The sequence below is a fragment of the Sminthopsis crassicaudata genome, chromosome 2 (genome assembly GCF_048593235.1).
Source record: "Sminthopsis crassicaudata isolate SCR6 chromosome 2, ASM4859323v1, whole genome shotgun sequence".
In the NCBI taxonomy this organism is placed as follows: Eukaryota; Metazoa; Chordata; class Mammalia; order Dasyuromorphia; family Dasyuridae; genus Sminthopsis; species Sminthopsis crassicaudata.
The window spans coordinates 145,757,496-145,773,221 of NC_133618.1; the positions used below are offsets into that span (position 1 = coordinate 145,757,496).

The 15,726-nt window shown below is 32.3% G+C and overlaps 1 protein-coding gene across 4 annotated transcripts in view; it reads right to left on the bottom strand.

The window, feature by feature from the left end:
- MSRA (methionine sulfoxide reductase A) overlaps positions 1-15,726 on the bottom strand; it is a 526,139-nt gene that overhangs the window by 454,499 nt on the left and 55,914 nt on the right. Inside the window, exons 1-2 of one of the 4 annotated variants that reach the window (XM_074287551.1) lie at positions 12,204-12,306; positions 11,482-11,639 (exon numbers count right to left, since the gene is read on the bottom strand). The exons of 2 other annotated variants lie outside the window; for them this stretch is intronic. In XM_074287551.1, the coding sequence (XP_074143652.1) occupies positions 11,482-11,494 (13 nt within the window). In that variant the 5' untranslated portion in view covers positions 11,495-11,639; positions 12,204-12,306. Of the gene's footprint in view, positions 1-11,205; positions 11,282-11,481; positions 11,922-12,203; positions 12,307-15,726 lie in introns of those variants that run through there. One more of the 4 variants, XM_074287552.1, reaches the window with a different exon arrangement.

Here is a 15,726-nt window from a genome sequence, read left to right on the forward strand (position 1 = left end):
GATTCATAAAATCTTTAAGGCAACATTTTTAATAGATGCCACTATATTAAATACTAATAATCTCCACACTGAATGTAAATGGAATAAAAAGCTTTCAAAATACAGACCTAGCAGAAGACATAATCATCTGCTTGAAAAAGACTAGGGACAGATTGAAATATCCTGAAGATGCTTTCACCAGGCCTATAAAAGAGTCAAATTCTTTCATGTGAATTACTAAAGTACTTATTATATCTACCTAAGCAATAGTCCGCTGAACATTAAATATAAACAAATAATAACAAAATAGCATGTACCAAGACTGTTTCAATCCAAAGTCCAGGAAGGCAACAATAACTACCAACATACATGCCTATTTTCTTACAACTCTACAACCTTTATAAAAATGATTTATTAATATGTTACCAAGTTTCCATGATGAAGGAAACACAATCTTTTGCAATCATTTTTCTATGGCACACCACATCTTCACAGTGACACAAGTAACTAAAAAGTAACTTTCCACTGTGTTTCCTGTGTCTTGATTGAAAAAAAAAAAAGAAAAAGAAAAAGCTTTTTGTTTGATAGGACAAAATACAGCCTTTTAAGATTTTAATCCAACAAAGAAATTCTCATGCAAATTCTAAGACCATATAAGATTCCATGATAGACACAACCACAGAGAAAATGTAGATCAATGATCCTCTGGTTATCAGTATCAAGCAAGGCATACAACAGGTACATTAATTGAATCTGCCATTATCATGGAGGATATCCTGGGGAAACAAGATCACAGATACAGAAGCAAAAAAAGACCTCTGAGACAATTTATTCCAATGTGTTTATTTGACAGACAAAAACAAGGAAGACAAGGGAGGTTAATTAACTTTTCCAGAGTCACACAGTCAATGGGCACCAAAGGCAGGATTTTGACTGAGTTTTTCTGTCTCCAAAGCCAAGTCTCTTCCCATTACACCACACTGACTTTTATTTAAAAAAAAAAAAAAAAGGGATGATTCTTAGTGTTTAAAATCTTCAATAAAACAAGTATTAGAAAGTTCTATGTGGAATTTAAAGAGATATGTAGAGGAGGAAATTAAAACCAGTAGGAAAATATGATCATCAATAATCTAATCTATTAGAGAACTACCTCAAATTTGCTTTTAGTAAGTCTATAAAAGATGAGTTCACATTGCAATATTTTTTATTCAGTTACAAAAAGGAGTTATGTTATCTACCTGACAACAAGGCACAAAACATTAAATATAAAAGAATATAAAAGAAACTTTTAGATGAACTATACCAAAAAAAAATTAATGAGATGATAATAATTGTAATAGTCTACGTATGTATGCAACAGATCACTGATTCAATAGAATGAAGATCAAAATGAATACCATATTTGAAGCAGATTTTTATCTGATTACTACAGCTCCAACCCAACTTATTTAAATCAGCTTTTGATCCCCCCCTCCCAAAAAAAGGGAAGTTGGTAAAAGTAAAGATGGTCATTATTAATCCTATTCTCATAAAAGTTTAACCAACATAAACAATTACCATAAAGAGGAAGACAAAGGAAAACCAAAACTTTCAGTCAGAAAACATTCAATCTTCTTTTAACTAAAAAGGCAGAGCAACCAAGGGGAACAATAGCACAAGATTTCAGTTAAGTCATTTTTTAATTATGTCCAACTCTTTGTGAGCCAATTTGGAGTTTACTTGGCAAAGATATTTATTCTATAAAATCTGAGGCAAATGGTGTTAAATAACACAGGTCACATAGCTAATAAGTATCTGCAACCAGATTTGAACTCAGGAAAATGAGTCTTTCTGATTTCAAGTCCAGTGCCCTATCCACTGTGCCATGTAACTGCCCACAGAATAGGATAAAAACTGTTTTATAAAACAAAATGGAAGAGATAACATAGATAAGATAGAGAAGTAGTCATTTTCCTCAGAACTCTTTAAGTCAAAAGAATTTTATTTAAAAAAAGAAATCACAAACCAAAGTTAGAATAAATAAAAGATAAAGAAACAAAACCACTGTACAATGTAAAAAAAATAGAAATAAAAATCAAGCCCAACACCAATATACTCCTTATGGCAGACACAGTAGGGACAAGAAACCTCAGTCTTCTGCAACTATTAGAAAAAAAGTAAGTGGTTGAATGAGGAAAAAGTCTTTGTTAAATGTTAAAATATCCACAGAAAGCTTGAGAAAACACATCTCCTTTTTTTGCAAAAGTAGACAACTAGGAACATGTACATGTAATTTAAAATATAGTTCATATATTAGTTAATTTTTATTATTTTTCCTCTTCTTTTTTACAGTGTAGGGAAGAGGAAAGCAAGGAATATAATTACAAATGGCTATAATAACCAAAAAAAATCAATAATTGTATAATCATTATGGAAAAGCATAACAGAATGTCCCAAGAAATATTACTTTATAAAATAGGGAAAAGTGGTGGAAGATGGAAAACTGTGCAGAAAACTGGATCTGAAATACAGTGTGGCTAGTTAATTCGCAGAATATTTATGGATAGAAAATGAAGGGAGGACCAAGATTTTATTTTATTTTATTTTATTTTTAGTGTCCTTTATTTTTTTTATTAATTTTTATAATTATAACATTTTCTTTGACAGTACATGTACATAGGTAAATTTTTTTTTTACAACATTATCCCTTGTACTCCCTTCTGTTCCGAATTTTTCCTCTCCTTCCCTCCACCCCCTTCCCTAGATGGCAGGCATTCCCATACATATTAAATATATTATAGTATATCCTAGGTACAATATATATGTGCAGAACCGAATTTTGTTGTTATTGTTGTTGCAAAGGAAGGATTGTATTCGGAAGGTAAAAATAATCTGGGAAGAAAAACAAAATAAAAAAACAATACTCACAGTTTACACTAATTTCCCAGTGTTCCTTTTCTGGATGTAGCTGATTCTGGAGGACCAAGATTTTAGACCATATTAATCAACAAGCATTTATGAAAGGCACTGTGTGAAAAGCTAGGTATACAAAGAAAACAAAAATAATCCATATTTTTCAAGGAATTTACATTCAAATGGAGGGAGGAAAGATAACATGTAAATAATCAGGTACACACAAAGTAAACATTGGATAATATTAGCTGGGAAAGTTCTAACAGCTGAATGAATCAGAGAGAAAGTACCATGAAATCAAATAGATTTGCCAGCATTTCTATTCATCTCAATAACTAGAAAATTTTTAACACCTTAACACTTGAATGAAGAAAAGGAAATGGAATTTGAAATGATAAAATCAGATCATATATATATATATATATATATATTCAATACTAGAAACAAAATGACTTTAACCACTGTCAGAGATTAACTTTCACCATAACTCTATGGTGGTCACAAAAAATGGAAATGTCCATGGGGGGGGGGGGGGGGGAAGAGAGAAAGAATTAAAAAGTACTGTTCCAATGAAGACAAACTTCACCTATCTAAACAGGACAAAATGGAATCCACACCCAATATCCCAAACAATTCAAGGGCAGCATAATGTAGTTAAAAAAGAATCATCCTGGAAGTTGAGTAGGGTATAAGCCCTAGGCTCCTCCATTTAATAGCTGTATTCCACTTAATTGCTGAACTCAAGTCCTCATCAGCAAAATGGACATCATAATTTTGACATTGTAAAATCGAATTCACAGGATTGTTGTGAGAAAAGTATTTTACAAACCATAAAGTATTAAATAAATGTGAATTTATTATCTTCTACAGCATCCCTAAAAGATGGCTATCTCATATCTGCTTGAATATTACCAGTGACAATAAGCTCACTATTTTAAGAAGCAAGGCATTCCATGGATAGACATGTCTAATGATTTGACAATTCTGATTTAAGTAGAGACCAAATCTGCTGCTCTATGAGTTCCATACACTGATCCTATTTTTACCCTCTAGACAGAGCAACAGAGAATAAAAACATTCCCTCTTCTACATAGTAATCCTTCAGATAACTAATGTCTCCCCTTTGTCTTCTCTTCTACAAAGTAAACACCTCCTAGACATAATTTCCAGATTTCACATAATCCTGGGTACTCTCCCCTGGACACTTAAATAAATGTGCCCTAAAAATATAATGAAAAATGTCGGAGGGAATGTGGGAAAACTGGGTCATTAATACATTGTTGGTGGAGTACTGAACTGATCCAACTTTGTGGAGAACAATTTGGAACTATGCCCAAAAGACCATAAAACTGGGCATACCTTTGATCCAGAAGTGTCTCTACTGGGTCTGTATCCCAAAGATCATAAAAAAGAGAAAAGTCCCACATGTACAAAAATGTTTGTAGCAGCCTTTTTTGTAGTAGCAAGGAACCAGAGGAATATTATTGTTCTATAAGAAATGATCAGCAGGATGATTTCAGAAAAGCCAGAAAGACTACATGAACTTATATGCTAAGTGAAGAGAGCAGAACCAAGAGAACATTGTACACAGCAACAAGATTATGTGATGATCAACAGTGATGAACTTGGTTCTTTTCAGCAATGAAGTAATTCAAGGCAATTCCAATAGACTTGTGATGAAAAGAGCCATCTGCATCTAGAAAATGAATTATAGAAAATTTATGTGGATCCCAATATAGTATTTTCACTTTTGTTTGGGTTTTTGTTTGTTTACTTGCTTTTTTTCTTTTTTTTTTCCCCTTTTGATCTGATTTTTCTTGAATAGCTTGATAAATGTGGAAATAAGTTTAGAAGAATTGTATATATTTAACCTACATAGGATTATTCACCATCTAGGGGAGATAAGAGGTGAGGAAGGAGGGAGAAAAATTTGGAACACAAGATTTTTCAAGAGTGAATGTTGAAAACTATCTTTGCATTGCATGTATTTTGTAAAATAAGAAGTTATTTATCTATCTAAATAGATACAGATGTATCTAATAAGCCCTAACCAGCTGAGTAGAATTAAGATCTGATAAGATAAAGGGAAGCTACTTAAGTAGCAGAGAACAACTGTTTCCTCCAGTGGCATGTCCCAAAGATTTAAGTTTTGTGGAAGGTTATTCTAGTTAATTATAGAAGGAAAAGACTAGAGGAAAGAAGGTCAAAGATTGCTACAAGTCTAAATATTAATTATGAAAGATCCAAACTAAAAGGGAAGCTACAGAAATTAAAAGAAGAAATAAGTGAAAAATCTTTATTAAAGGACTAGCATGTGTAAAACAGTGTTAATTATTAGAGATTCAAACAGGTAAACTTTTCCTCCTCTCAAAGAGTTCATATTCTAGTGGTGGAGACAATGCCTATAGAAGATTTCAACAGCAAGTCAAAGGGAAAGGCTTTATGGTTCTTAAAAATATAAGAGCAAAGTTGATGGTCATGCATTTTTTTTAATATTTCCACTGATAAAATACTTGTATGGAGAGAACATTATTTTTCTACATCTTCAACAGCTATGATTGCTAACTTGGATCACAGCACCAACAGAGCATTTGCAAGGTATTATCATCTCCACAGAGGTTGCTTTCTAAAATGATGGCTAGGAGGGGTTGCAAAAAGGATGCCATTAATGTTTTCAAAGTCTTTGGATTTATATTTCCAAATGTAGCAGCTGCTCAGTGGCTGGTGAATTAGTGAAGAAAGTGGAACCTTTCTCTAAAGGAGTTGCTCCTTTCCATGAATGATGGCAACAGGGACCAGGCTGGAAGCAGCCCTGGTGTTCTAGAGAGCACCAGAAAGAAAGAAGTCAAAATATCTCCAAAAATGAGTGTAGGGACTAGGAGGATGAAGGTGCTATTAATTATAATGGAAAAATAAGGTAGAAGAGCCAATTTCAGAAAGAGCTCAATTTCAACAATTTCAAAACTAGAGCATAAATGGAACATAAACAATTACAGAAAAAAATACAGAGATAGGATTAAGCACTTATTTTGGATTCATCTATATATAAGTGGCAGTTGAACCATCTAATATGAGGTCCTTCAGAAAGTACCAACTTTATCTCATTATACGTCTTTGTTTAACCCTATCTTCTAGAAAAGTGAGAAAAGATAATTTATCAGCTTACAATACTGCTGTCTCTTGAGTAGAGACCACCTGTACAACAGTCTCTTATCAAGAATATGTGCCATAGTTGTCTATGTAGCAGAGTGGCTCTACACATCACTTAATCATAACCTCTACATTAAAAGGGATCTTAATGGCCATACAGAGTAACAAACCCAATAAGAATCATTTCATGGGTGAGAATTTCCCCTGCTTCCCAAAGCACTGGGGCCAGACATTGTTTTATACTTAACCTACCGTGAGGAGTCTTTTGTGCTTTCTATCACTGCCCTACTCTAATCCCAATTCCATGGTTCAGAACAGAACATTCAACAGTCTTCAGACTTTATAATTAAGTCACAAAGAATGCTTTTTATCCATACTAAGAAAACTGTAGTACATAAAAGATAAAAGTGATTTTCATCTTCAATCATGATAAAAATTCTCTATCCATCACTGAAGCTTCAGATTGGGTAAAAAGAAAAGCAATCGAAATCATTGAGAATATACCACTAGCATAGTACCATGCAAAAATATAATATGGGATGAGCAAAGTCATACAGTCCAGAGTCAAGTTGCAATATTAGATTTCCCCACTTCACAGTCATTAGACTGTAAGCTCCCTGAGAATAATGTATGTGCTATTTTTCATCTTTGTATATAATAAATAACACTTATTTTGAGTCTGTTTTCTCAATTGTAAAAATGAGAAGATTGGATTAAATGATATCTAAGGTCTTTTCTAGATCTAAAGTCTTATTTTTTATCAATTTTCACAGTAATCTTTACTAAAATGAACTATTTTTTTTAAACCTACCTTCAATTCAACAAATTGGGCATGAGACAGGCAGAAAAGTTAAACCATTATTATAGTGATTTTGGTAAAAAAGTGACAATAGCTTATTATAGTAGGATCAATGAAAATGAGGTAGGTTGAACACAATAGAATTTTACTAAAAATTTGTTGAATTGAATTGAATATAAGATAAATTATAATTGTTCAATTTTATTTTCTTAAATACATATTTGAATCATACCAGCCCAATCCTTTCAGATGTTGAAACTCAAACTTACTATTTTTAATTCTTTAATACGTTGTTATCAAACATAACTCCATTTTCCCCCTATTCTTTTTTAATTCTTCTAATTATAAAATTTGGGAGATAAAAACATTATTACTGCATGGCTAATTAAATTATACTGTTCTTTGGAAATAATCTCCCATGAGCTTTCTATAGCATTTCTTCTCTTTAAGAATATGGAACTATATGTATTTTTCCTACTTATATTAAAATTAGAATATGAGCTCCTTGAAATCAAGAATCTTTTTTTTTTTAACCTTTCTTTGTATTCTCAGTACTTAGCACAGTGCCTGGCACATAAATGTTTTAAGAAATGCTTATTGACTGAGAAAAAAAAAACAAAACACAAAAAGATTCTGTTCCTAAGCGTTAGATAATTAAGAAAATAGTAAATACCATCAACAAAAATAGGGAAGACAGGAAATAATTCATTCAGTTTGTATCATATTGCCTTTGAGGCTTTGCAAAGATGTCCAAGTTCAATAGATATCTGGAAATATGTGACTTGTGTCAAAGGAAAGGTTCCAATGGAGATGGAAAAGACAGAGATAGATACAGAGACGAAGTCAGAGAGACAAAGAGAGAAGTATAGAAGAAGTTGCAGAAATATATATATATATATGCACATAGATCTATATAAAGACAGACAAAGACATGGGCATGGACAAAGATAAAGGCATAGGTATATACAGACAATGATGCAAAAATATTTGCAAGTAATTCAAATGGAGATAATAATTAAAGTTATAGGAATAAATAAAATCACCAAAGGCAAGAGTAAATACAAAAAAAAAAAAAAAAAAGGAACCTTGAAACATGCCAACACTTAGAGATTGAAATGAGAATAAGAATACAAGACAACAGAAAAATTGCTTAGAAGTAGTAGGACCAAGAGAAGCAAAAGGAAAAAGGTAGTGGTCAACAAAATCAAATGCTGCAGAAAGATTAAGGAGAATGAAAACTGAGAACAAGTCATCTGATTTGAGATTAGAAGTCATTAGTGACCTTATAGAAGACAGGAAAAAAAAAAAAAAAGAAAGGATTAAGGTTATAAAAATTATGTTAGTTGGCTCCTTAAATACACCATTTAAATGTTTTCTCAGTAAGCCATTCTAAATAATATAAATTCTAAAATATACAACTGTTCAGCATTGGTCTCCTCTGCATCATATAAGCAATCTCTGGCTAGAAAAACAAAAATTAAATTATCCCACCACAAAAATTCCATAAGACCCAGCAGAAGTAGGGGAAAAGCAGCATATTAGGGTTGATTCAGTCTTTCCTATATAACTTATTTCTTAAAGAGTTTATTTTTTATTTTATTAATTATATTTATTAAACTCTGTAAGAGTTTATTTAAAGAGTTAATTTTACAGATTCTAAGAGGGCAATTCATAGAACTGAAGCTTAATGACCATGAAAATAGCAGGAAGACAAACAACAATATGACTATGGTCTCTTCTACATTTTCAATTTAGTTTTTATAAAAGTCCATCATTTCAATGAGAGAAAATTTCTCAGTGATACAATAGTAATTATTTATGGTGACAGTCAAACTGTACAAGTTACAGGCTCAAAGCCTGTATGCTCAAAAGCTTCTGGTGGACAGTAACACATACTGTAGGGAGCGCAAATTTCAAATGCAAAGCAAGACAATTTTCAAATTTCAGGCACACAAATGTCTCTACCAGCTCTGACCATACTTACTGTAGTAAGTGACTAATGAATAAAAATGGGACTTTAATATTTATATAATATATAAAAATAAACCTACTTTTTAAAAGTTTTTCATTTATTTAAAAAAACCTTCATATCAAGACTACACATTTCTACTTAGTCTTTTGTACTTTTCTTTCAATGCTACTCCTATTTAGCTTGCGCTCTTCTTTGCCATATAAGATACATGATTGAGTAGAATGCCAGGTCTTACAAGGAGTGTGATAAAATATTTGTTGAATGAATGAACAAATACACTGCTGTAATTCTAAAATATTCATGTTATTATGTAAAATGATGGATTTATTTGTAAATTTTGTATATCTAAAAATAACTTAATAACAGACCAAATATCATCTAACTCCCAATCTTTACTTCCGTCAGTTAATAGTGAGATTGTAAGATGTTGTGCAGTTTAAAATATGAACACCTTTAAGAAAATATTCATTTAAAATCAATCATTAATATCCAAGCACCTAATAAAAGCTCAGAAGTATCTAAACCATACCTAAAATATTAAGAAAATTTGAAATTTCAGTACGTTAGTGAAATGCATTGCCAAAGAGAAAAGAAGCATATCATATATAAGCCAAAATTCACCTTGTTGTACAAAACCATCTACCTAATTTGCCGCTTGTAAAAAACAAAAATAAACAAACACAAAAACTGAGTTGGAGAAGGTTGTTTTTTCCAGATACAGTATTTTGGTGGTAGCGAAATTCATTTTAAGATTCCTTAACATGTAGGCCGAAGATAATGCAACAATGGCAATAGTAAGAAACGTTAAAAAGTAAAATATTTAATTTTTTGATAAAATAAAAGTAAAAAGAATATAATAAAATATAATCAGAGTAATAATTAAAACAATTAAAATTTTAAATTGTCTTTTGAAATTATCAATTTTAAATGCACCTTTAACTATATTGCTTTCTATGGGATGGAATATGGATATAAATTTAGAATTATAAAGTTAATTCTATTCAAAAATCTTAGTTTTTTCTAAAGAAATAGTAAAATAAGTTCTCAAAGACCATTTCAAGGTAAAGAGAAAGTTTTTCAATTTGGCATTAACAAATAATAAAAAACTGTATTCTATTTTTTAAAAGGTATCTAGAACCAAAGATCTGAATAATTAGATAAAATCATAAGCTATATTGTTCTGATAGAAAGCTTATTTGCTTTCCTATCTTGTTTCATAAATCTGTGACATGTTAGCTGTTTTGCTAAAGAAATGAGCTGTAAAATGGCTAATTCAGAAATAAAAACAGGGATCACACAAACACCTCCTTTTCCAGGGAGTATCGGTGTGTCTTTTCTTTCCAGGCATCCATTTTAACAAACATCATTAATACTGTACTAAGCAGCTTACACAATAAAGGTTAGTATTTTGCCAATCCACATAAACTAATAAGTGAAAAATTTTTTTGAAGATTAAAATGTTGATGAATAAAATGGCTTAATAATAAAACCTACAATCTTAACAACTCAAACACTTGTTTTAGTTTTCCCATTTTCAAATAAGATTCATATAGTAAATGTCATTATTATGCTTGTTGATATATTATTGTTATGCTAGAAAATTATTTAAAAGGTGCCTGTGATCTAAGTTCTACAATGTGTCGCTATAAGTACATGTACACAAAGCCTTTTTCTTTTGTCCAAGGATGCACAAATAAGCTCAAAACAAAAAGCATGTAGTTTTGTACAATCTTTTCTATAGTTGTGAATGAGTAGTGATGATTTGAATGTCCTTGATTTTCTCCTCTTCTAACACATACAATGAAAAGGAAAATATATTTTTACAGAAATCATAGAATTGCATATCCAAATGAATCAAATCATCTCCTGAAATAGCAGAAAACTTAATTAAAGTGAAAATGGTTCATAAAAATACATGGCTTACAGTTATTATCCATTACAATAATATTGTTTTCAACAGCAAAAGTTGTATAATCTAACTATAATCAGGCCTGTTGGGCAATATTTGCTATTGTAAAATTCAAAATGAAGTACTTATTTCACTGAGAATTCAGATAATTTTTCAAAGAAAATGGATGGTCCTTTGATCTCTCTTTAATTTCAACAGAAGTCCACAATGCAACAATTTCTTAATTATTAAATTTAATCAACTGAAAATCATGGAATCTTTTTCCATCACTTAATTCAAACACAGTTCGCTACATACTGGTTTGCTTATCCATTATAAACATTTCAAATTTCAATTCTCCACTCAGTCATTTCTTTTAACATCCGAAACATTACCTTTGAAAATTTCCCCCTCACATAGATAATTCACTAATGTTACCCATCTTTTATACATTATATACTACCCCACCTCCCAAAAAAAAATGTTTTAGAGCAGAGACAAAAAAAAAAAAATGACAATGCTCACATTTCTGGTTTGCCCTTCAGGCGTAGTCTGGGTGTCTTCAGCTTGCCTTTCTGGTCTTCAGTGTTGTCACTAATTGCTGGGGAATGTAGTTAGGACAGCATGAAGCATCAAAAATAAAAGCTGTTGCTTTAAGAAAACATTTTCTTAAATACTTGGATAAAACAACTTTTACTCTTAGTTCTTGGCTGAGTTGTATAAAATCTTGGAGATGCTCCTTGAAAAAGTTAATTTCTTTTACGGGCAAAAAAAGAAAAGAAAAGAAGATCTGAAACTTACGTTCTGAATACATTCCGAAGGATGCCTGATTTGATTTGAAAGCAGGTTTGGGCTGATGAGCAAACTTTTTTGTCGAAAATTAAGATTCTCCCTTTAATTTGGAAATTTGCCTTGCCATCTTCTAAATTAATCCTGTCTCCCTTACAATGTAATCATACCTGCAAAAACCAAATGCAACATTTCCCAAATGTGTGGACATTGTGGAAGCTTCATTTGAAAAGCCTCTTATTTCCCTTAATACTGGTGACTGACCGGAATTGTATGTACCACCACTTTTTAAATAGCCCAAGAGACTTAAAAAGCCTTTTAAGTTTGAAAACCAAAAAGTTCTGGGTTTTTCTGTGCCCCAGGACGGTTTCTTTCCTCAAGCTCAAGCCGAGAAAGCAGACAAAAGAAGCTGATTTGACTGAGCTGTGCCAAGTCTTGCCTTTTTTTTTCTTTCCTCAGCCCTCTCTCCTCTCTCTCTCTCTCTCTCTCTCTCTCTCTCTCTCTCTCTCTCTCTCTCACTCACTCTCTTTTGCTCCCAGTATGGCAACCTTCCCGAGCAGGCTTGGCGGAGCTCCAACCTGTGCCAGTCTGTCTGAATTCTTGTTTCCAAAAGATGCCCTTTGCGGATCAATTAATATATTTAAAAACAGGAAACCGTGGTTTAGTAAACCAAATCCTGGCACCAACAGCCTCTCCTCCTGCCAAATCACCTTACAGATTTCATGGTATCCTACCTTTCGTAATCACTACATTTTCCTGAAGCAACCATGGAATATCTGAAGTCATTCACTGTTCAGCGATAAGGAATCTGTTCTCTAGAAATGCCCATATGCGACATTTGCACAACCTGCAGTAAATCAAGAGTCTTCTGGGAGAGGGGATGTATATAACTTTAATAAGTACGTACCACATACTGTATTTCTTTTTATAATACTTGGCTTTCCTTGTCCTACTGCAAAGAATCCTGGGAAGAACAGAAATGGAAGCATATACATATAATCATATTTTATCTTCTGAAAATTTTGCTGCAAAGTTAGGTGATTCTGATCAGAATCTCAAGTCTTAAAGGGTAATCAAATATCAAAGCTGTAGCTATGTCTAATCTTCAAAATATCAATTATTGCAAGTAAAGGAGAAGGGAGGGCAAAGAAGGAGAAGGGGAAAGGACTTATTTTCAAAAACAGAAATTCCTCATCAAAAAAATCAAAGATTTTTTTAATATTATAAAGTATTCCCATATAGATTTTTATAGATCTGGAGTTTAAAACTAACTTGGGTTAGGATTTGGAGTAAGACAAAATACATACTTCAAACACTTCCTGGCTGAATGACCTTGGAATGATCATTTGACCTCTATGTTTGAGTTCTCTATGTAAGATGAGATAAAAATAAAAGACTGTTAAAATAGAGGAACTTTAAAGACCTTTCCAGATAAGCATCCTATTATATCCTATTATTCTATCATAATTTTATTATTATTATTATTATTACTCTATATCACATTCTTACATTTACTTAAACAGTTCAATAGATAGTACTTTTTTTACAGCCAATCAGCTGGAGGAAACTATTTTTTATCTCAGGTATAGAAATTCTATCTGCACTCATTTCCTCCTGAAAAAAAAAACAAAACCCATTACCTTCATCCAAAAGGCAAACTCAATACATAGGAAAGAATATCTAGCGGGTAGAAAATCAAGAGATTTGAATACAGACTCAATCTTGCCACTAGCTCATTGTGTAACTCTAGTCAAAGTCAATGAACTTAATAGACTTCAACTTCCTTATCTATAAAATGCATGTTTGACTAAAGAGTCCAACTACAAAATTCTAATATCATAGCTTTATAGAATTTCATAATTCCCCCCTCCTCTCTAGATTTTTTCTAACACTGATGCCTTCTGGTTCTTTTCTTCCTACATATCTAATGCCTTCTCAGAATCCTCTGTTGATTTCTTCAGCCATGGTACACCTATTAATCATCATGGGGTGTCCCCAAGCCCCTCTCCTGAATCTTCTATTTTTTACTGTATATTTTCATATGCGGACAATTTCACTAGCTCCCTTGGATTTAATTATTATCTCTCTGCAGTCAACTGTCTGGTCTATATATCCTTTCCTAATCTCTCTTCTGAGCTTCAGGCCAACTAGTTACTAACTGTTTGGTACATCTTTAGACATCTCAAAAAAAGCATGTCAAACAAATTGATAAATAAATCTCTCTTTCTTCCAACCCATCCTCTTCATTGACCAGAAAATTGAGTGAAGGTGCAGCAAGGTGTCATCTTAGGAAAGTCATATTTCAATAATAGTAGTTGAAAAGATTTAGGAAAGAAAAAGATTTAAAATAAAGAAAAATCTGTTGCCTTTGGATCAGGCACTTCAGAAGACAGAGTAGAAGACCTGGGTGAAGTTTTTAGGTGGCAGGATTAATGAGGATGGGATTGAAGAATTAGGTGGTAGGAGGTCAAGAATAGGGTTTGGGTGATAATCTATAGGAATTCAGAATCAGTGGAATGTAAAGAGTATGACAAGGTGTAAGAATGTGAAGTCAGGAAGGATGAGAAGACTGAAGTCATCAGATTTGGCCACAAAGACATCATTGGTAACTTTGTAAAGAATATTCATAACAGCAATTAAAATGTTCTGATTTTACATTACCAGTTGAAAACCAAAAGAAAGAAGGAACTATTGCCCAAATTTTTTTCTCTACAACCACTTTCCTTACACTTTAGGTTATTTCCATCCTTGTATCTCAAAGTTTTATCTTAGACATGTAAAATGCCAAAGATAACAAAAGATGAAAATAATCAATGGAGGAGCTTCACTATGACACTGTTGGTAATTTTTTAAATTCATCCAAACATTCTGAAAAGCAATTAGGAATTATGTCAATCTCTGGTGTTTTCTTTCTCAACATGAATAATATGGAAATATATTTTGCACATACAATCTCCGTCAAATAAGTTTGCTTTCTCAAGGAGGGAGGATACAAGGGAAGGAGAGAATTTGCAATGCAAAATTTTAAAATGAATGTTTAAAAATTGTTTTAATATATAATTGGAAAAAAATAAAAATTTTCAGAAAAAAAAAGAATTACATCAATCAATAAACATTTATCAAGTATATACTATGTACTGGGTACTGTGGAAAATTCTGGAGCTATAAAGAGGCAAAAGACAGTCCCTGTTCTCAAAGTTTACAATTCAATCAAAAAGCCAACAAACAAATACATATAAACCAAATATATAACAAGGATAAATAGGAAATGATTTTTAAAAGGCATAGAATTATAAGGGGTTAGAAAAGATTTCTTATAGAAGATGCAATTTTAGCTGGGAGTTAAAAGAAGCCAGATAATTCAGCCAATGGAGATGAAGAGGAAAAACCTAAAGGAAACTCGGGAAAAATAGCCAGAATCTTTTGATGGAATGACTAGCATGGAATGAATAGCAATCAAGCCAGTGTCAGTTGACTGAAGAATACATGGCAGGAAGTACAGAAGACTGGAAAGGTAGCAGGAAACTGGGCTATGAAGGACCATGGATGTCAAACAGAATATTTTGTACTTGCTTCTGCAGGCAGCAGGGAACCACTGGAATTTATTAAGGAGGCAACAAGGCCAGACCTGCACTTTAGGAAAATCACTTTGGTGGCTAAATAGAGGATGGAATAAAGTAGGGAGAGAGTAGAGGCAAGCAGACCCCTCCCCCAGCAGGCTATTTCAATGAAAAGGTGTTTGGGGTCTTTATTAGAGTGGATGGCAGTGTCAGAGGGGAGAAGAGAACATATTGGAGAGGAGGTACAAAGAGGAAATTGGCATGCCTTGGTAATAGATTGGATATAGTAGGGCCAGAGTGAGGAATCAAGGATTACCAAAACAAACTTTTTGTCCCAGAGAGTCTACTGCTAAGCATGTATACTATGAAAGAAAGAAAAGTATCATATACGTCAAAATCTTCCTAGCAGTACTTTTTATAATAACAAAGGTCTAGAAACAAAACATATTCATAGGATGGGGAATGGCTAAACAAATTCTGACATGTAAATGTAATGAAAAATTATTGCAGCATAAAAAATAATATACATAAGAAATTCAGAGAAGCATGAGAAAATTCAAATTAACTGATGTAGACTGAAGAAATCAGAACCAGGAAAATTATACATACATTAACTATGACAAAGTAGATAAAGAGATAAATCCCAAATTAAATGAAATAGTCCTTACAATTAAAATGACCAAGGCTGACCTTGGAA